The following is a 22,984-nucleotide window of genomic DNA, read 5'->3' on the forward strand; positions in this document are numbered from 1 at the left end:
TTGGCATCAAAATCTTCAAGGTGCATTCTGGGAAAGCTCAAACGAGTCTTAATGTGGCCTTCTTGAGAAGTGCGACCCTCCCGAACAAGCCACAATGGTGGAGCGCTTGTGAAATTGTTGTCACCTGCACACCATTAATGACCACCCTGTGCCATCAAATCCTGTAACTACTTCAAAGTGGCCATTGGCCTCTCTTACCAGTTTCCTCCTTGCTCTTCCATCCAGTTTGGAGGATCCAGGAGGGTCCTAGTAGTACCAAACACTTCTTTATGATGGACTTTACTAAGCCTTTGAGATTTTTTTGTCTCCATTTCCTGCCTTATGTCCGTCCACAACTCTATCCCTGAGATCTTTTCAAAGTGACTTGCCACCCATAGTCAGTTGTTTGCTGTCAGTGGCACTACCAAGGAAGGAATGAAGGCTCCAGGAACAGCTTCACTAATCACACTCATTACAACTGATCACAGGTGGGAGGAAGCCAGTAACCGCAATGGAAATGGTGGGCACTGACACCAGATAAGAGTTTAGGAGGGGGGTCCTTTATTCAACTCAGGATTTCTTGTTTTTTATTTTTTTATAATTCTTCTGAACTGTAGCTGTGAAATCTTTCACTTGGATGTTAGTGATTGCATTGAGTAAGTCAAGCTGTGAAGACATTGGTTTGTGTGTTTTCATTTAAGGCTGTAAAGCAAAAAAATGGGAATATTTCAAAGGGGGGATTCGTTTCTATACCCACTGTATAACATCAGTTACCTGCTGACATAACCGAGGTGAGTTAGGATTCTTCCAGTTGAGTGAAACAAGTCCACGTAAGGCCATTACAGTTTGTTTCTCCTTCTCCACCTTAAGCCCCCCCGTGTGCCACCCAAACACAGCTGTTAATGGATTTAGGAGGGATTGTGACACCGAGGCTGTCTGACAGGCATTTAAAGGTTTTGGTCCAGAGTGTTGTTAATATGGTACTCGCCACCCTAAACACCTGGCCCAGTGAGGCTGGAGCTCGATTGCACTGTTCACAGGTTGGATTTTGCCCTGGAAACATTTTGGACAATTTGAAACGCGAGTGATGCGCTCAATAAAAGATTTTAAGTTGAATATTTGAATGTTTTGCACATATGGAGCTCGAGGGAATTCTGTGCATGGCTCGGACATGTTGACTGCTGTACTCTGGGATCTTTAAAAGGAAGGAAGGGACTTAAAAATATTTTTATATATTAAATTTATATATTAAAGAAGTGCTGTTGGAGACCCCAAGACTGATCACTAACTCTTCTGGAATAGAAATAGGTGGGAGGTGAGGGAAATTGGGCAGATTTCGTTTAGCAAAGTTTCTGATTTGGAGATTGTGGGAAAATTGTGTTGATGGGAAGCTACATTTGGAGTGTAGTTGTTCATAGGATGCAAAGACATTATTTATATACAAATCAAGCTGTTAAACATTTATAAAAAAATATCAAAATGTGCCCAAGTCGTTACCATTATAGCGAGAAATCAGATAAAGAAAAGAAAGAAGACAGTAATTAACTCATTAGCTGGCTGGGTGTTAATGTTTGCTTCTTTCTGCGTCGCCCTCAGAGACCAACGGCACTCGCTAAGATCCTCGGTGTTTATCGAATTGGCTACAAAAATTCTCAGAACAACACAGAGAAGAAACTGGACTTGCTTGTTATGGAGAACCTTTTCTATGGTCGCAAAATGGCACAGGTAAGAAATATGTATGTATATATATATATATATATATATATATATATATATATATATATATATATATATATATTTAACTGTTTATGACTGCTGTTTCCTTTTTCCGTTTTTCAGTTTTGTTCCAGTTGTAATTGCCGCTCATCTCCTACCTTCCTCTTAGGTGTTTGACCTTAAAGGATCTCTGCGAAACCGAAACGTGAAGACCGACTCTGGGAAAGAGAGCTGTGATGTAGTACTGCTGGACGAAAATCTGCTCAAGCTGGTGCGGGACAACCCTCTGTACATCCGCTCCCACTGCAAGTCCGTGCTGCGGGCCTCCATCCACAGCGATGCGTACTTCCTCTCCAGTCACCTCATCATTGACTACTCTCTGCTGGTGGGCAGGGATGACACTTCAGACGAGCTTGTGGTGGGGATCATTGGTGAGTAGAAAATGTTATGAATGAGAAAATTAAAAAATTAAAAAATGTTACAGATAGGGTCTCAGGTAAGTCTCAACTTACGGAAATTCCACAGATATGAACGAGAACATCAAACTCTCCGAAAAAATTATCTTCAGCTTAATTTGGATTATTTTTCATTTTCCAGTTTTTATTTTCTTGTATCCAAAGTAAAAGGAAAGTATCGGAATCTTCCAAAAATTCAATTTCGAGATTTTGATGAATCTCGATGTTTTAGACCTCCCCACGTCTGAAAATACCATTTTTGGAATTCTGTCTGTCTGTCTGTGCGTGTAAACACGGTAACTTGAGTCGCTTTCACTTCGGTTAACCAAATTTTACATATAAGGTACAAAATATAGATTTCCGTTAACCGGAAGTGGTACTTTACCTTTTATTCATGCAGCTGCAGAGTTCGATTTATTTAACTTTACTTTATTCTTGTATATGAAGTACAGAGAAAGTATAGTAATCATGAAAAAATTCAACCTCGAGATTTTGATGAATCTCAACGTTTTAGACCTCCCTGAGTCCGAAAAAAAAATAATTTTGGAATTATGTCTGTCTGTGTGTGTGTTTAAACGTGACAACTTGAGTCGCTTTCACTTCTGGTCACAACCATAATTCATTCCAAGACTCTGGACGCAACCTGATTTGGTCGCGACGTAAATGTAATTTCCCCATAAGATTGTATGTAAATACGATTAATCCATTCCACACAGTACAAACTGTATGTAAATATTTTTTTAAAGATTTTTAAGCACAAAATAGATAGATAGATAGATAGATAGATAGATAGATAGATAGATAGATAGATAGATAGATAGATAGATAGATAGATAGATAAGATACTTTATTAATCCTAAGGGGAAATTCACATACTCCAGCAGCAGCATACTGATAAAGAAACAATATTAAATTAAAAAGTGATAACAATGCAGGTATACAGACAGACAATAACTTTGAATAATGTTAACATTTACCCCCTGGGCGGAACTGAAGAGTCGCATAGTGTGTGGGAGGAACGATCTCCTCAGTCTGTCAGTGCAGCAGGACGGTGACAGCAGGAAAGGAAAATCATCAACAAGTGGTATTGATTTCAGATGATAGATAGATAGATAAAAGGCACTATATAATAGATAGATAGATACTTTATTAATCCCAAGGGGAAATTCACATACTCTAGCAGCAGCATACTGATAAAAACAATATTAAATTAAAGAGTGATAACAATGCAGGTATAACAGACAATAACTTTGTATAAAGTTAATGTTTACCCACCCCCCCCAGGTGGAATTGAAGAGTCGCATAGTGTGTGGGAGGAATGATCTCCTCAGTCTGTCAGTGGAGCAGGACGGTGACAGCAGTCTGTCGCTGAAGCTGCTCCTCTGTCTGGAGATGATCCTGTTCAGTGGATGCAGTGGATTCTCCATGATTGACAGGAATCTGCTCAGCACCCGTTGCTCTGCCACGGATGTCAAACTGTCCAGCTCCGTGCCCACAATAGAGCCTGCCGTCCTCGCCAGTTTGTCCAGGTGTGAGGTGTCCCTCTTCTTTATGCTGCCTCCCCAGCACACCACTGCGTAGAAGAGGGCGCTCGCCACAACCGTCTGGTAGAACATCTGCAGCATCTTATTGCAGATGTTGAAGGACGCCAGTCTTCTAATGAAGTATAGTCGGCTCTGTCCTCTCTTACACAGAGCATCAGTATTGGCAGTCCAGTCCAGTTTATCATCCAGCTTCACTCCCAGGTATTTATAGGTCTGCACCCTCTGCACACAGTCACCTCTGATGATCATGGGGTCCATGAGGGGTCTGGGCCTCCTAAAATCCATCACCAGCTCCTTGGTTTTGCTGGTGTTCAGTTGTAGGTGGTTTGAGTCACACCATTTAACAAAGTCCTTGATAAGGTTCCTGTACTCCTCATCCTGCCCACTCCTGATGCAGCCCACAATAGCAGTGTCGTCAGTGAACTTTTGCACGTGGCAGGACTCCGAGTTGTATTGGAAGTCTGATGTATATAGGCTGAACAGGACCGAAGAAAGTACAGTCCCCTGTGGCGCTCCTGTGCTGCTGACCACAATGTCAGACCTGCAGTTCCCGAGACGCACATACTGAGGTCTGTCTTTAAGATAGTCCACGATCCATGCCGCTAGATATGAATCTACTCCCATCTCTGTCAGCTTGTCACTAAGGAGCAGAGGTTGGATGGTGTTGAAGGCACTAGAGAAGTCCAGAAACATAATTCTTACAGCACCACTGCCTCTGTCCAAGTGGGAGAGGGATCGGTGTAGCATGCAGATGATGGCATCCTCCATCATTATTATTGAATAATTCTGCATATACCATAGAATGCACAACTAAATTTAAAAACATTGAATAACACTGAGAAAACCTTGAACAACAGAGAAAACTAACATTGCAAGAGTTCGTGCTAGACCAAATTTGCACTAGACTTCTTGTCCTCAGCGGCAAGATTGGTAACACGAACGCCACGCTCATACTTTTCAATGATTTCTTTCTTTAATTGGATTTCAATTTTTTTTTAACCTTTCTTCTCACCAACACTACCACTCTCCACTTGCTTAGAGGCCATGGTTAATTTCAAAATGAATGCAAAAGCCCACGAAACAGAGCACAAAGAGGTTCACAGCGAATGAACGCACGCCTGACCGAGAACGATGTACAGGGAGAGACTGAACACGTGCGTCGTCTTTGTTAGGCCCTGTATACGCAAACAAAAGAAAATGGGAAACAGAGAATGGAAAATCATTGGCGCGTACAAACCGAAAGGGAAACTGGCTGCCAGTGTTTTGTTCGCCACCAGAGTGCGTGGTCGTGAACAGATGCGAAATTTTAGCGAACATTTTGATAATTCGGAAACGTTCGTGACCAGAGGTTCTTACTGTAAGTATTGGATACAAAACATGGATTTCTATCAATTTTTGAGTTATTTCCGCTAACTGGAACCGGTGCTTTACCTTTTATTCATGCTGCTGCAAAGTCCAATTTATTCAGCTTTACTTTTATTAGAATTGTTCAGTATATTACTAATTTGATCTGATTTGTTGTTGATGGTTGATACACACACTGGAGTACTGTGCATGTTCTGTATTGTCCCGAGTCTTGCGCTATTGAGTCTCCTACATTTATCAAGTGATGCCTCCGCACTCTCTGCACTTTGTCCAGGGTTGTATCCCCCGTCTCACCCCCAATGCCACCAGGATGGGTGCTCAATTAGCTCACAATCCTGTAAACGTTATATTACGACTAAATGTAACGCACTCCAGTTTCTGACAGGTTCTGGAAAGGTAAACAGTCTTTTTCTATTTTGGAAGCAAACATTAAACATGGATGACGGTGGGGCCTTTAAGAGCGCGGCAGCAGGTTTTGTTATCATAAGGGAATGTTTATTTTGGTGGCTGAGCAGAGCGGGCTGCATATAAATCAGAGTGATTTGATGAATTCTTATCTTTATAGTCAGAATAATTAGAGCAGAGAAAAGGTTATGTAAACGAGTCGCTGTTGGCTGGCTCTACCACCCTGATTTCCGTTTCTTCTTGCATTTACGATATGGAGTTATTATTATTTTAGAATAATTTTAAATAGTAACTAGGGAAACATGTGAATTTATTGCTACAAGTTTAGTTTAGCTGCCCTAACATTTTTAAAAGGACTGCAGTAATGATGACAGTAATAAAATCACCAAATGAGCCCCGTGACAATCTGAAAATAAAAAGAAGAATAATGGCACCCATCACCTCAGCCGGGGTTCAGAGCACTTCACTTTATTCTGTTGTGGGTTTAATGTGAAATGATGAGAACATCTACCAGTCTGTTCGCATTTAATGACCTGGAATGACAAAGTGAGAACATACAGGGTGAGCCAACAAAAAGTAACACATTTCAAACATTTATTCTACAAAAACGCTACGAGATCAAATCACATTTCATTACAGCACAAGAAAGGGAATGCCAGGTAGATGTTTTTTCACTGTGTTTTAAAAATGATGTCGTCAAGATGGTGGCTGTCATTTGCGATACATTCTTCAAGACGATTTCTGAGCACTCACATGACTCGTTTGGCCATTTCAAGGGGAGATTTTGTGGCGAGTAGCGTCCTTGAGGGCTTCGTGGATTTGAGGTCGGTGTGTGTAGAGACCTTCGACTTCAGACAAGAAGAAATGGCGACGGAGCCAGATCAGGCGATCGTGAAGGCCACCCGACATCGCCACGCAGGGAGATCAGCTTCCACCGGAAACATCTCCCATAAAACTTGCATGGATCTCAGCGCAGGTCGTGTGAGCCGTTGCTCCAGGCATCCACCACATCCATTTCATCCAGTTCTCTAGCATTTCAATGTGACGTTCTGAAGTGACGGTGACCGTTGCTCAAAATAAGTAAGGGCCTACAATGGCAAATTCTGCAACGGGGCACCAAACCGTGCAGGGGTCTCTGAAGTTCACGAGGGTTGGTTTCAGCCCAATAACAAAAGTTTTGCTTATTCACACAACCACTGGAATGGAAATGTGCCTCATCGCTGATGTCACATGGTGGTGGCATCTCGATGAACGGTTGGCAGAATGTCGGTGCACAACTTTCTACAGCTCTCCCAGTCTCTCTCGGTGAGTTCCTGCACTGCCATCATGTTGTATGGATGGAGATGAAGGTCCTCATGCAAAATCAAAGACGTGTTGGAAATGCCGAAGGCAGAAGTGCGCTGAACGTCTAGCAGACTGCAGAATGGATGCCCTTACAGCTTGGATGTTTTCGGGTGTTTGTTTGTACAGTCCGAGGACGGCCTGCAGATTTTCTGTTCAACGTTGGACCCCCGTCTGTCTAAATTTAGAATTGTTTTCCGATTTGGGACGTCACCGTTCGGAGGAATGCTGAAGTGTGTCCGGAAGCCGTGTTGCATAGAGATGATGGCTTCCCCACTCAACCCACTCGGCTGCCTCTACCTCGCGTAATGACCTTGAGAAATGTGCTACTTCATTTTGGCTCACCCTGTATTTTCTGGAAGGTCTGCAAGTTTAGTTAAATTCCCAATCTGAAGTCTTTCATTCCTAGAAGTATTCAGACCTTTTGTTGTATGCTGAGTTGCCTCCTGTTTGCTTCAGTTCTCCTTGAGATGTTTCTAGAACTTGGCTGGAGTCCACCTGTGGTCAAATGAGTCGACTGGACATCATTTAGAATGGCACGTATTTACACCCAATTTACACTGCATGTCAGGGGAAAACAAAAAAAAAAGAAAAACAAGCCATGAAAGTCCAAGGAACTCTCTGTAGACCCCCACGATCAAAATATGGTGAGGCAGAGATCAGGCCAAGGAGATAAAACCATTTCTAAAGCTCTGAGTGTTCCCAGGAGCCCAGTGGTCTCAATAATTTTGACATGATGTGGAAAAAGTTTGGCACCACCAGGACTCCCCCTTAAAGTTTGCTGTCCAGCCAAACTGAGTATCAGGGCAATTAGGGTCTCGGTCAGGGAGGAGAGCAGCAACCTAAGGGTCACTCTAACTGAGCTTCAGACGTCTTCTGCTGTTGGAAGGCCAACTGTCTCAGCAGCACTCAATAAATCAGGTGTTTTTGGTTGATGGAAGCCCCTCTTGATTAACAACCTTATGACAGTGAAGGACTCTGAGAACAGGAGGACAAAGACTGGCTGGTCTGATGAGACCAAAACTGAACTGTTTGCACAAAGCTCTAAGCACTATGTCTGGTGAAGACTGAGCGGGCACTGCTCATCACCAGCCTAATACCATCTTACAGTGAGGCATGGTGGTGCAGCATCATGCTGTGGGAGTGCTGGCACAGGGAGACTGGGAACACCTGAAGGAAGGGTGACTGCAGCCAACTGTGGAGAGGTCCTTGAAGAAAACCCACTGCAGAGTGCAGGCCACCTCAGACTGGGGCAACCGTTCACCGAGTGTCCAATCCAAACTCCATAGGACGTGGAGAGGAGAGACCTGAAGATGGCACTTTGCAGACACTTCTCACCCAGGCTAATGAGCTTGAGCGTATCTGCCAGGAAGAATGGGATCAGGTGTGCAAAGCTTACAGAGGCTTACCCAAAACGATCTGAAGCTATGACTGCTGCCTTCTACAAAGTGCTGAATTAAGGGGCTGAGAACGTCTAGGAATGATTTTTAATATATTTACAATCCTTTTTGAAAACATGGGTTATTAAGTGTTGACTTCTTCTTCTTCTTTTGGCTGTTCCAATTGCCACAACAGATCATCTTGTTCCATCTCTACCTGTCCTCGTCATCTTGCTCTGTTACCCCCATCACCTGCATGTCCTCTCTCACCACATCCATAAACCTCCTCTTAGGCCTTCCTCTTCTCCCCATACCTGTCAGGTCTATCTTTAGCACCCTTCTCCCAATATACCCAGCATCTCTCCTCTTCACACCTCTCCTCTCTGAACCGTCCCACCTGAGCTGACCCTCTAATTTCCTCATCCTGTCCCTCCTCGTCACACCCAATGCAACTCTTAGTATCTTTAACTCTGTCACCTCCAGCTCTGACTCCTGTGCCACCGTCTCCAGCCCATATAACACAGCTGGTCTCACCACCGTCCTGTAGACCTTCCCTTTCACTCTTGCTGATACCCGTCTGTCACAAGTCACTCCTGACGCTCTTCTCCACCCTGCCTGCACTCTCATTTTCACTTTTCTTCCACAATCCCCATTACTCTGTACTGTTGATCCCAAGTATTTAAACTCCTCCACCTTCGCCAATTCTACTCCCTCATCCTCACCATTCCCCTGACCTCCCTCTCATTCACACACATGTATTCTGTCTTGGTGGTCCTACTGACCTTCATTCCTCTCCTCTCATATCTCCACCCCTCCAGGGTCTCCTCGACCTGCTCCCTACTCTTCCTAAAGATCACAATGTCGTCAGCCAACATCACAGTCCACGGGGACCGCCTGTCTAATCTCGTCTGTCCACCTGTCCATCACCACAGCAAATAACAACAACAACATTTATTTATCTAGCACATTTTCATACAGAAAAGTAGCTCAAAGTGCTTTACATAGTGAAGAAAAGAAAAATAAAGGGCAAAATAAGAAATTAAAATTAAAAAAAAATTTCTTAAAAAATAAGAAAGGGCTCAGTGCCGATCCCTGCTGATGGGCAGAAATCTCAATTTACCCATTTAAAATGAAATCTGCCACACACTGGAGTGTGCTGAAAGTGCAGGGTGGAGGAAATACGTTTTGAACCCACCATGCCAGCGCAAGTGTCATTTACCTGGAGATCATCACAGACGCTGCAAGTCGAAGAGGCCACCGGAGCAGTCCCACAGAAACAAGTCCGCTAAAGTTAAGTGTGAACGGTCAGTAGAGGTGACATTTCATGTGCCACGTCTGAGAATTTAACAGCAGTTGAACTTTGGCCTACGCCAGTTAACGGCACATTACAGTCAACCAGTTGGCTAAACACAAAAGCACCCGTCAGTCTCACGCCCGTCCCGACAGCGACAGAGAAGGTCAAACTCCTCAAAGAAAAATGCGGCTCTGTAACCTGCGTCACGTGGGACTTGAAGTTGAGCCCTGAATCAGCGATGCCATCTCCAGTCTTTGTTTCTGCCATGTGATCCCGGAGCAGACGGGGTGTTAGTTACACACACGTGTCCTTCTGTCATCATGCCGTTCTCATCTAGGGATGTGTCGCTAGTTATGATTAGCGAGTGGCAGCCTGCATGGATGCTGATGATTCCATGGGGGGGCGGGTATCAGGGGGAGATTTTTTCCAGTTATTTTGCCAGAGGAACACAGATATTGTAATAATCCTGTGCTTTGGCAATTTCCCATTCTAAAAATACCAAAGACAGTTTATGGTCAGAAGGTCAAATTTAAGAAAAATGAGTTTGACAAACTGATACATTGCCAACAGGCAGCAAACTGTCTATTGACGTACAGCGACATATAAAGCCATCGCACACGTTTTTCAGTTCCAAATACACAGAGCGCAAAGAGGCAAAATGCTCCGACGAGCACCACAGTCACCTCGCCGGTCCACCTACACCTTGACATTTACGTGAAACAGCAGGAGCCTGATATAACAAAGCAATAAATCAGAGGAAGATTCTGTAATCACTTTGTGCCCCCCCCCCCTCCCATAAATACCACATAACTAAGTCAGAAGCAGTTATTCAAGGTTTGGATGGTGTTTTGTCTTGGTAGAGTAATATTTTACTCTCCTTTTGTATTATTAATTTGTAGCCTTTGTCAGAATGCCTCAAATCTCCCAGACTTACCACAGTTTATAAGGTATTCTAGTATAGAACTTCTCCCCACCTTCCCTTCTACATGTATAACCTCAGACAGTTAGGTGTAGTAAAAGACAAGCAGGAGTTAGGTTACAATTTAAACAATGTATTTTTGATAATATTCATAAATAATAACAATAAGCAAAGTACATTTGAATATTGGCAGCCATACAACCTGATTAAATGGTGATGTGTAGTTTCAGGCGGTACACAGACTTGTAGTTACTTAAAATGTCTCTAGTTAAGGCATCATTGGTGCTCAGCTTTCTTTAGAACAGGCCTGTTTCTGTTTTCCCTTCCTCTCCTTTTACTCACGCTCACATTCCCACTCCTTTTCTGAGCACTCACCTGTCACAGGTAAGTCACCCACCCATGTTTCAGGGTTCCAGTCAGATGCTGTTACTACTGCCCTAACTTTCACCCTGGGTGGTTTACACTCTCTTCTCCTGCTTTCACTGCTTTCCACTTTAGCAGTGGGTGTTCTACACGCTAACACTTCACATTCTTCACACCAGCTGTTACGTCTCTCAAAACTTTCACACAACTTTCACTTTCATCTACTTTACTATTTTCTTTCTCATACTGATCTTCCTTATTACCAATAATACAAGATAGTAACCCTCTTATAACAGCAGCTGTCATCTTTCTACCAGATTTCTGTTGTCCTGATTTTAATCCTTCCAGCCCCCTTCCATTTTGTGGCAGCTCAGCTCAGCTTCTGCTATCTCTACCTGCACTACAGGTTTCCATTTCCTAGCTTTAGCCTGCTTCCACTCCACTGGAAGATGGCTGCTTTTAATATGAATTTAGGCATTTCTGAGTCTACAATGCTACTCTAATACAATTTGCCAACTTTGTTATGGGTTGGCCTACTTTTGCTCCTGTAAGCTAACATACATACACAACGATCCTAAACGAATAAGTGCCGTATGAATGACGCATGCATGTCCCATCACTTTCCAGCACTTTAATTAGGGACTCACTACCACCAGCACTAACAAACATGCGGGTGTCCTCGTGACACACATGAAGTCTCTACACTTTGTTGGTTATATTCCATTCAGCAACCAAACAATGTTTTACTTCCACCGCATTTGTACACTTTGTGCCCTAAAATTCACATACATACACACACATATACATCAACAGTATTTGCAAACAGGGTGCAAAACATGGTTACCCCCAAATCCTGCCGACTACACTACTTGTTTTGTCTTGGTAGAGTATAATATTGCTGTACTTTCCCCTTTTGTATTATTAATATGTAGCCTTTGTCAGAATGCTTCAAATCTCCCAGACTTACCACTGTTTATAAGTTATTATAGTATATAATTTCTCCCCACCTTCCCTTCTACATCTATAACCTCAGGCAATTAGGTGTAGTAAAAGACATGCAAGAGTTAAGTTACAATTTAAACAATGTATTATTGATAATATTTATAAATAATAACAATATACAAAGTACATTTAAATACTGGCAAACATACAACCCGATAAATGGTGATGTGTAGTTTCAGGCGGCACACAGACTTGTAGTTACTTAAAATGTCTCTACTTAAGGCCTCATTTGTGGTCAGCTTTCTTCAGAACAGGCCGCATGCCTGTCTCAATATGGCTGCCGAGCTGCGCTCTTCATTGTGTTGTCTTTTTCAGTTCATGCATCAGTTTGGTAAGAGAGAGAGAGTGAGAGTCAGGGAGTGAGCACATTTATAGGGTTTCTGTCCAACCCCTAGAGCCAATAGGACATCATGGTACTTAAAGGCTTCTGATACAAGCCAGTTCCAAATAGCCATACTTCAGACCAATGGGGGGACAGAACATCTTTACACCTGCCACCAAAACCATTTGTTGAGCTAAAGTTTGCCAGTTAGGCAGCCTGACTTTCCTAGGGGGGCTGATTGAGAGACTTCAGAGAAACATTAGCCAAACTTGTTTAAGGCACTTCCCCCCCCAACTCTGTCGTAAAATTCAAAGAGACCCATAAACATGAATGCTTCTCACTAATGTTACACTAATATTCCATTTGCTTTGCCTAAGTTACAAATAAAGACGTACAAAATATTTATCAACTTATATGCAAAATCTCACATCACAACAGACAACAACAACATTTATTTATACAGCACATTTTCATACAAGTAATGTAGCACAAAGTGCTGTGCAGACGGCCACACCGAGGCGTTATTAATTAACTTTCTTAACTTTCCACGTGGAGCTACACGTACTGCAAATGTGGTAGGTTTGAATACTGAGAAAGGCGGGTGAGGCGTCTTAACCATTTTAGGCTAATTCCACTTTTGGGATGTTAGCTGTAAAGTAAAAATCCCACCACTGCGGTAGAAATGTAATCGATATTTTATAAATACACACTCCGAAGAACCAGGCAGGAGGAAGCTTGTCATTAGTCTTTGTTTCCTTTCACAGAAAAGGGAGATCCCTGCAGCTAACAGATGGTCCCTGAACAAAGGCACAGGGTCTTATTTATAACCAGTCAGCTTACATAACATGTGTGCATATTAGTTATACCAGGGGGTACCAGAAATAACTGGAATCTGTACCTGGCATGCAATCTTGACTTGGTTGCGAATTTTGCCGCTCGGTGTGGCCCACTTACAGTATTCTGTGTCCGTCTGCCTAATGGCGTTGCTCTCTATTGTTCATTCTGTGTTGGTTGTTTCTTGCTGCTTATTAAACATGTTCTGTGATTTTTGTGGTGGGTGATCTTTAAGAACAGCAATTCAGTGTTAAATTTTGTTTCCTCTCTGGGAAAGCAGCTGCTGAAACCGTAATGATGCTTGAAACTGCTTTTAAAGAGGAAGGTTTAAGTAAACCACAGGTCTACGAGTGGCTTTCCAACGAGGGGGAAATGTCACTTGAAGACCAACTGAGATCGGGCCGACCTTCCACAATTAGGAATGACTCTATAATTAGCACCCTTCTCCCAATATACCCAGCATCTCTCTTCTTCACACCTCTCCTCTCTCAACTGTCCCACCTGAGCTGACCTTCTAATGTCCTCATCCTGTCCATCCTCATCACACCCAATGCACATCTTTAACTCTGTCACCTCCAGCTCTGTCTCCTGAGCCAGCGTCTCCAGCCCATATGTAGGCCAACTGTAGACCTTCCCTTTCACTCTTGCTGATACCCGTCTGTCACAAATTACTCCTGACACTCGTCTCCACCCACTCCACCCTGCCTGCACTCTTCTTCACTTCTCTTCCACACTCCACATTACTCTGTACTGTTGATCCCAAGTATTTAAACTCCTCCACCTTTGCCAACTCTACCCCCTGCATCCTCACCATTTCCCTGACCTCCGTCTCATTCACACACATGTATTCTGTCTTGGTGGTCCTACTGACCTTCATTCCTCTCCTCTCATATCTCTACCCCTCCAGGGTGTCCTCGACCTGCTCCCTACTCTCCCTACAGATCATAATGTCACCAGCAAACATCATAGTCCTTGGGGACCGCCTGTCTAATCTCATCTGTCAACCTGTCCATCACCACTGCAAATAAGAAAGGGCTCAGAGCCGATCCCTGCTGATGGGCACAAATGTCAACTTTATAAAGAACAGTGATTCAGTGTTAAATTTTGTTTCCTCTCAGGGAAAGCAGCTGCTGAAACTGTAATGATGCTTGAAACTGCTTTTAAAGAGGAAAGTTTAAGTAAACCACAGGTCTACGAGTGGCTTTCCAACAAGGGAGAAATGTCACTTGAAGACCAACCGAGATCGGGCTGACCTTCCACAATTAGGAATGACGAAAATCTTGAAACAAGTTCACAGTGCAGTTCACGGAGATCATTGTCGTCGGAGTATCGAACTTGTGTCTTCTTGTGAGTTCTTGCCACCCTCCCTACTCGCCTGATCTTTGCTCCGTGCTTCTTTTTCTTGCTCCCGCATATGAAAAAAGAACTCCAAGTAAGGCGTTTTTGTACCGTGGAGGAAGTCAAAGTAAAATCGCTGCAGGCCCTGGACAAACGTTCCTCTTCAGCGATTCCAAAAATGTTTCCACCGGTGGGAAAAGCATTGGAACGAGTGCATTCATCACATGGAGAGGACTGTGAAGGAGACAAGTTTTTTCTTTCAATTCCGGTTATTTTTGGGTACCCCCTCGTACAGTATAATAGAATTTTGGCAACAAAAATAAGGCACCTTGATCACACATTATAATACTTCACTGATTTGTTAAACCACAAAAACCTGCACGCCTCACGTTGCTTTCTCGAGTTGATTAAATTCCCATCATGCAGCTTATTACCTCAGTGTAGGCCGAGAGCACCACAGATGGGCACACGCAGGGTCTGGCAGTCACCTCGACGTACGGGCACATGCAGCGTCTGCTCAGCTTCAGGTCTGCATGTATGCGACTGATCGTCCGCTCGTTGTTCTCCAGAGCTGTTTGATGCTGTCTGTGCCACGTCGGGCTTTGTCTGGCCAGTCCCCTGTTCTTGGCCTCGGAGGTCTGAAGCAGGGGTCCCGCTCTCCTATAATAAAATGAAAAGGAAACTGTGCAGTCAACAGGTAAGTGCATGCATCAGATTCCAGTGTTCAGCATTTGGCATAAATGCTATGAAATACGAGGGACGTTTCAAAAAGTTTCCGCACTTTTTTATGTTTTCGTTGGAAACGGTGAAGGCGGGAAGAGACACCAGAGTGTCATGTGACTAGTTGTGTCTGGCACGCCGGCTGCCCTTGCAGTTTAGTGTAAGAGTTGTCACCACTGAATCCCTTAATTTGGGTCCTTTAATAAAAAAGACTCATGTTAAAATAAAAATGTTGGACTAAATTAATTACAAATATAAAACACCAAATCATCGATCGCATGCTGTAATCCAGGGGTGCCCAACTCTGGTCAGTGGCTGCGGGTTTTCATTCTAACCCATTTCTTAATGAGTGACCTGTTTTTGCTGATAATTAACTTCTTCTGAATTCATTTATTTGATTTGCTCTTGAAGACTCAGACCCCTCAATTGTTTCTTTTTGCTTAATTAGCAGCCAAACAATAATGAGATACAAAATGAGCCAAAACAGGACCAGCATACAATATCTGAAAATAAAGAAAGGTGAAGGTCTCAGGAATACTGATCTGCTCTTAGAAAAGAGAAAATCCACAATTTCGGACACGTCTGCTGTGCCACAATGAGAGCAGCAACAAGCCATGGAATTAAAGAACGAGTTTAATTAACGACAAGACTCTGCACCTCATTAAGCAACAGGTTGGAGTGAAATTGGTTGGAGTTTGAGGCCCTGACTTAGTTGGTCTTCTGTTGGCTCCCTCACTTCACATTTCATTTTTGTTTGGGTGCCATTTAAGGAAAGAAATGAAGCAATTCAGAGGAATGAAGAAGAAATTCAGGGAAACAAATCTTAAAAAACAAGTCGATTAAAATGAATTCAAAAGAAGTTAATTAGCAGCAAAAACCGAGCACTCATTAAGAAAAGTGTTAGAATGAAAACTTGCAGCCACTGCGGCCCCCCAGGACTGGAGTTGGGCACTCCTGCTGTAAATATTCAGCCTTCAAGTCAGTATATGGTGGAGAGCGGCCATGACAGCTTTGAGTCAGTGGGCCTCAGGTCTCTCACTCCCTCGGCTCTGATTTTATCCCCCCCTAAACTGCTCGAGCTCCCTCAAGTGTCATGGTGATCGTGGGGGGAAAACGGCCTTCATCAAGTTCAGCCACGAATTCTCAACTAGACGGAGATCTGGATTCGGACTCGGCCACTCCAGGGCATTCACATTGCTGTTTTTGCGGTGGTGAAGATGGCTGAGAAACTTACAAATATGCACCAAAGAGGAACAGCGTTCTGTTATACGCTTTTTGTGGGCAGAAGGTGTGCCGGGAGCTCCGCATGTGTGCTCAGTATGGGGATAAAGTTCTCTCTCGTAGAGTGGATTGAAATGTTCGAAAATGGCCGTACTAGTGTGATGGACACAGATTGCTTTGGATGTCCAGCTACAGCCATGTGATGATCATGCGAGAGCAGCGGTGCATCGGTGGCAACACGCTCTACATTAAAAAGTTGGTATGACGCCGGGAAAAATTGGCATCGCAAAGGGAGGTGACTAAAAAAGTGATGGCATTTGTTTTTGAAATTCTTAATAAATAAAGAGTTAAAAAAGGGCGGCACGGTGGCGCAGTGGTAGCGCTGCTGCCTCGCAGTTAGGAGACCCGGGTTCGCTTCCCGGGTCCTCCCTGCGTGGAGTTTGTATGTTCTCCCCGTGTCTGCGTGGGTTTCCTCCCACAGTCATGCAGGTTAGGTGGATTGGCGATTCTAAATTGTCCCTAGTGTGTGCTTGGTGTGTGGGTGTCTTTGTGTGTGTCCTGCGGTGGGTTGGCACCCTGCCCGGGATTGTTTCCTGCCTTGTGCCCTGTGTTGGCTGGGATTGGCTCCAGCAGACCCCCGTGACCCTGTGTTCGGATTCAGCGGGTTGGAAAATGGATGGATGGATGGAGTTAAAAAAAAAAAAAAAAAAAAAGGTGCAGAAACTTTCTGAACGTCCCTCGTGGAACTTGAGATCCTGCTAGAATGTGATATTGAATGTGAACAGTTTGTCAGGTGCCAAGTAAAAGAAGACACAATTGACAACAGTAATTATTTTCTTTTTCCATTCTTTAAATACAATGTATATAATGTACAATTTTCTCTTTTTTTTTTTTTCCTTTTGAAGATTATATCCGGACGTTCACGTGGGATAAGAAATTGGAAATGGTTGTAAAGTCAACTGGAATATTGGGTGGTCAAGGTATGTTGAACTAATTAATACTTAAAAGTTTCTCATTCTCTTTCTCCCAAGCACATTATGTTTAATGGGAACACTCTGAAGAAGCTCTCTCTGGCACTGAATGTCGCCGGCCCCTGAATTCGCATGTGCCATCACCTCGGTAATTAAACCGATTACCAAACCCCCCAGCATGCCTTCCACGTGTGACAAACCCATGATTTACCTTTTAGGAAAACAAGTAACAGGTTAGCAACTTACAGCTTTTCTGTAGCAAGGGACATTAATGAAGCCTTGAAAGTTGATGTCAGCAATTCCTGCAGGTGTCCCAACCTTTGCTGATTACTTACCAACCCTTTGCCTGTATAAGAGCAGCGTTGCTACACCCTCTGAAGTGTCATTTGGATGATACTGCACTGTATATTGCTATCATAATGGTGAGAAGAACAAAGGCAATGAACAAAGGGAGACAGAAAGACTGTTATGAGCCCTAAAAGTGTAGGTCTTTTAGAGAAATGGCAAAGAAAGCCAAGGGGTCGTCAAGTATAGCATCCTACAATGGGGTCTGCTAGACCTGACTAGACTCCCGTCAGAGTTTCCTCCTCTAGTGTCCAAGTACCTTTTGATGTTGTAGGAAATCATATTCACTGACACTTCGGCTTTCTTTGCAGTTTCTCTAAAAGACTTGCACTTTAAAGGGTGTGGACCACCAGGGGGCGTTCCATCCACCCTACCCGACACAGACAGACAGACACAATTACCGTCCAGCACACACACACACACACACTTCTTTTCTGTGGGGGTAACGCTTTCCTCCGTTCCCCACGCTCACAGCACATAAGGCAACACAGTCGTCTTCTTCGCCTCCTCTCCTCTCCCAGCAAGCATTGTCCACCTCCTCCAAGACTCTGGCTCCCTGAATGGAGTGAGGTGGCCCCTTTTATAGGGCACCCAGAAGTGCTCCAGGTGCACCCAGATCTTCTTCTGGCACCCAGGGCTCAGAAACTGTCCAGGCGCCCCCTGGTGGTGGACACGGGCCCCAGCAGGGCTGACCTTCCAAGCTCTATACCCATGGTCTCACTGTGAGTGAGTTGCCCTCTCATGTTCCAGGGGAGGTATTGCCCTGAAAATGCCCTCTTCCCCCAGTGCTTCCATTACAGGGGTGTCCCAGCCGTCCCCCACAAGGGTTGTAATGCCTGTCTCTCTTGCTTTGCTCATTGCCTTTTGCTTGTCATTATGATGGCGATGTACCCAAAGTCTAATATAGTCCAAATAATTCTTCAGAGGGTGTAGCAACACATGTTTGCTTTAATACACACAGAGGGTTTGTAAGTAATCAACATAAGTTGGGGCACCTGCAGGAACTGCTGACATCAACTTCCAAGGCTTCGCTCACTTCCATCGCTGTAGAAATGCTGGACGTTGTGTGGAATATTTGGACCCGGACACATACAGGCAGACGCAGAATGTCCCAAAATACACGTGTTTTATTCTTCTCTGCACCTGCACAACACAACAGCAGTGCACCAACCACCAATAACACAGTCTCTTTGGACTTCCTTCTTCTCTCTGCCGCCTCCAACTCCTCACTCGCAAGCTCCGTCCTCTTCCACCCGACTCCGGCTCCCCAAATGGAGTTATATGTCACCCGGATGTGTTCCCGGTGCTTCCTGATCTTCTTCCGGCAGCACTTCCTCTTGCACCCGGAAGTACTCCGGGCGTACCTGGACAATTCTTCTGGCAGTACTTCCTGGTGTGGTGGAAGTGCTGCCTTCCAGGGCTCCATAATTGTCCGAGCGCCCCCTGGCGGTGACCATGGGCCCCAACAGGGATGAGATTCCAAGCTCTGCTCCCGTGGTTCCCATGCAGACCAGGGCAGCTGCCCTCTCGTGGCCCGGGGAAGGTATTGCTCTTCTCCCTGTCCCTCCAGCCGTCTGCCACATTTGTTAACCCTTTACTTGTTCCTTTTTGTTTCTAAGCCTATGGAAGTTTATCACTTATCTTTGTACCCTTTTCAAATTATTCACTGAAGTTTAAGTGAAAACTGAAAAACTGAGTGTTCTGAAACTTTGGCCTGGCCGTTTGTGTGTGTGTACTCGTATATATGCAGCCTTTGAGTCCTTGACACACCAACTGTTGTAGCACCACCATGCCACCTTCAGTGGCTGGCAGCAGAAGATGTCTACTAATGACTTTGTAGCTGGTTCCCCACAAACATGTGAAGTGGAAGAGGAAGAGGTAGAGGCTGCCTGTCCTTACCATGAACTGGGCTGAAGCCCGGTCGCCCTTGGGTATTGTCACGTTTATTTAGCAGGGAATCGGACTTCGTGGCATTCTGGCCTAATCCTGCAGATGGTAGCTTTGGCTCCTCTGCCAAGCACACACGCCAAACGCCTCTAACTGCCGTCCATCTCATACTGGGCAGGACTGCTATTACAGCAACACCTCATCTGTAAAGTAAACCGAACCTGTCTGTCATGACGGTAAATCTGTAACAGTCATTTCGTGCGTTAGAATTTACATGGAAAGAACTTCACAAAAAAAAAAAAAAAGATTTCATCCTCACAATCAACTGGCAGAATTTTCACTGGACGTTATTGCTGCCATCTGCACTCATTTTAATTACCTTTCCATTTAATGTCAGTGGCCAAGCTGGCACATGGGGTGCCAACATATAAACGACTGACTTGGGCTTTGTAGGAAACTGGCAGCACTTGCAAGTACCCAGCAGTCAGCAGAGAAATGCCAGCAGCTGGAGTTCCATAGATTGGCACGCTGGCCACTGATGGGCATAGGATTAGTTCATGAGGGTGCCAGGCCCAATTTGGGACATGTGAGAGAACCTCCACAGCTGCAGTCCAGCCTTGGCACAATAAAAGCACGAAGTGTTAACCTTTCAACACTAATTACAGTTTTTAGCTCAGTAAGCCGTACCCCCTTGGCACAGCTGGTGCCCAAGTACCACACAGTGCCTATAAATAGTATTCACTCCCTTGGATGTTTTTCCATTTTCTTGTTATACAACATTGAATCCATTAATTTGGGTTCTTCAACCAAAAAAAAGAAAGGGACTCTTTCATGTCAAAGTGAAAATGTTGGTCCAAATAAATAACAAATATAAAACGTCAAATCATAATTAAAACCACATACTGTATGTGTTCAGCCTTCAAGTCAGTATATGATGGGGAGCGGCCATGACAGCCTTGAGTCGCTGGGCTCCGGTCTCTCAGTCCCTCAGCTCTGATATTGTCCCCCACTAAGAGATCCGAGATCCGTCAAGTGTCATGGTGATCGTGGGGGGGACACGGCTTTTGTCAAGTTCGACCACTACTGCTCAACTAGATGGAGATCTGGACTCAGACTTGGCCCCTCCAGGGCATTCACATTGCTGTTTTTAACCCTTAAACTGCCACAACCGGCTATAGTCAGCTCTCATTGCAATTTGCCAGCCCGCCGGAGCTGATCAGTCGGTGCCATACATTCATTGAGCAGCCAGCTCGTGACCACTGGCGCCCCCTAGTGAATCAGGGATTGAGCTGCTGCACTACACTAGCCTGCTGGCATCAGCCTTGGATAGGAATATAAGTAACAAGCTGGTTAAGTTTGCAGATGATACCAAGACAGGTGGATTAGCAGATAATTTGGAATCTGTTATATCATCACAGAGAGACTTGGACAGCAGACAGGCTTGGGCAGATTCACTTTCACTTCTTAAGTCTTGAAAATGTTTCCAATATTCTCGAATGAAATGTTCTATCCGTTACTAGCACCATCTATTGGTGAACTCTTGAACTATTCTTCATATGAAAATTTAATTTCTTAATTAACATGGATTAATTGATCAGTTAGTGAAACTGATTATTGATTCATGTGTTGTCATCGGAAGTGAATACGTGTGCAAAATTTCAAGTCATTTAGACAATAGGAAGTGGGTTAAATATCGATTACAAGATTTTTACTAGACAACAAACAGGTGAAGTTAATATATTAAGTGTGGTAATAATAATAATAATAAAAAAAAAATAGCAGCAGCCCCCACATTGCCCCCTGCTGGTTACCACTCTTAACATCGGTGAATTCTGATGAGGTTCCTCGCACTGTCACTCCCCAGTGTCTGAGCCAATTGTGCACCCATCTACACCCTGAACTGCCACATCTTTTAGTTTGATGCCCACCCTCTCATGTGGCACCTCATCAAATGCTTTCTGAAAGTCCAGATAAATAATATCATCTGCTCCACTCTGATCAGTAGTTTCAAGCCTATTACAGTAACGACTTTTAATTCTTAATTTTTGTCGTTTTCATTCACAGGCAAAATGCCCACCGTGGTCTCTCCAGAGCTGTACAGGACTCGCTTCTGTGAAGCCATGGATAAGTACTTCCTCATGGTCCCTGATCACTGGACGGGCTTGGGGGTGAACTGCTAAAACTGTTTTTTTTTTTTTTTTTCTTTTGTTTTATTATTTCCATGATTGGATCCATGAGGAGACACATGTCATTCAATCACAAGAAGCTAAACTACATGATTTAAAAAAGCAAACGGAAACACTTTATCAGCTTAAACCTGACCGTAGCCTTAACAACGTGAAACTCCATTGAAGTTTGATGCTGCTCTCTTCACATTCCACGGCTTTCTGGAAATCCAAAGGACAATCCGTGACAACACTACTTGACATCGCTCCATTCAAGCTGGACCACCCACTTTTTGTTTTTTGTTATTTTGACCCCCATTTGTCGGACCATCTCATTTCGGCTCAGACTTGGTACAGAATAACACATAATGACGTCGAGAGCCCCCTACCAACATCTCATTTTGCAGCTCGTGACGATGGACTGTTCTCCCCATATTTTTCTCCACGGTTTTTCTTGTATATTTTGTATTGAACTTGTTTCAGAGATATTTTATACTTTTGGGACTCACGTGAGGTCAATGGTAAGATTTAACTTAAGTAAATAAAGCTAACCAGCTACATACGGCACTGGGACGGGACGACACTCTGAAGCGGCTGCTCTTTAGTGTGCGGGTTTGGCTTTGTATACTAAAAAAAACAAAAATAACAGAATGTAAAAGGGAGTCTTGTTTGACATGTCTGAACCGCTGCTCATTTCTGGGCCATGTGGTAGACTGGCATTGTGCCCGGTGCTGTCTAAATGACTCTGAATTCATAATGTTGGCTTAGAATGATAATAATGATAGCTGTCGTAACATTTATGTTTGTCCTTTTTAGCCAACGCTTTTATCCAAGGCGACTTACAAAAGAGGCCATCGTTAATTAGGGTCTGTCTAAAAGCAAGACTGGCACAGAAAAATGATCATAACAAAGGAAAAAATGATTGAGACTTTAGAAGTAAGCAGCCATTAAACTGATTAAAGCACAAGATAAATGAACCTCACCTTAGCTCACATCATTTGGGCACACTTACCGTATCTACTCGCAGATTTAATGTGGCGCAGTGGTAATGCTGCTGCTGCTTTGCAGTAAGGAGACTGTGGAAGATTGTGGGTTCGCTTCCCAGTTCCTCCCTGTGTGGATAGCACTTTGAGTATTGAGAAAAGCGCTATAGAAATGTAATGAATTATTTATTATCTGCGGTGGGTTGGCACCTTGCCCAGGATTGGTTCCTGCCTTGTGCCCTGTGTTGGCTGGGATTGGCTCCAGCAGACCCCCGTGACCCTGTGTTTGGATTCAGCGGGTTGGAAAATGGATGGATGGATGGATTATTTATTATTATTAATTTCTGGTATTTTATAATGTTGCTCATATAAGTCAAATATAGAAAACTCGCGCTGTTGGTCCAAGAGATTCTGATATGCTAATACTCACCTGAGA

The 22,984-nt window shown here is 43.9% G+C and overlaps 1 protein-coding gene across 4 annotated transcripts in view; it reads left to right on the forward strand.

Moving 5' to 3' along the window:
- pikfyve (phosphoinositide kinase, FYVE finger containing) overlaps positions 1 to 22,143 on the forward strand; it is a 158,262-nt gene extending 136,119 nt beyond the window's left edge. For all 4 annotated transcript variants that reach the window (XM_028808040.2, XM_028808042.2, XM_028808041.2 and 1 more), the window contains 4 exons: positions 1,576 to 1,704; positions 1,865 to 2,126; positions 17,103 to 17,177; positions 21,465 to 22,143. In XM_028808040.2, the coding sequence (XP_028663873.2) occupies positions 1,576 to 1,704; positions 1,865 to 2,126; positions 17,103 to 17,177; positions 21,465 to 21,580 (582 nt within the window). In that variant the 3' untranslated portion in view covers positions 21,581 to 22,143. The remainder of the gene's footprint in view (positions 1 to 1,575; positions 1,705 to 1,864; positions 2,127 to 17,102; positions 17,178 to 21,464) is intronic.
- The last annotated feature ends 841 nt before the right edge of the window (positions 22,144 to 22,984 follow it).

This window comes from Erpetoichthys calabaricus, chromosome 8 (genome assembly GCF_900747795.2).
Source record: "Erpetoichthys calabaricus chromosome 8, fErpCal1.3, whole genome shotgun sequence".
Taxonomy (NCBI): domain Eukaryota; kingdom Metazoa; phylum Chordata; class Cladistia; order Polypteriformes; family Polypteridae; genus Erpetoichthys; species Erpetoichthys calabaricus.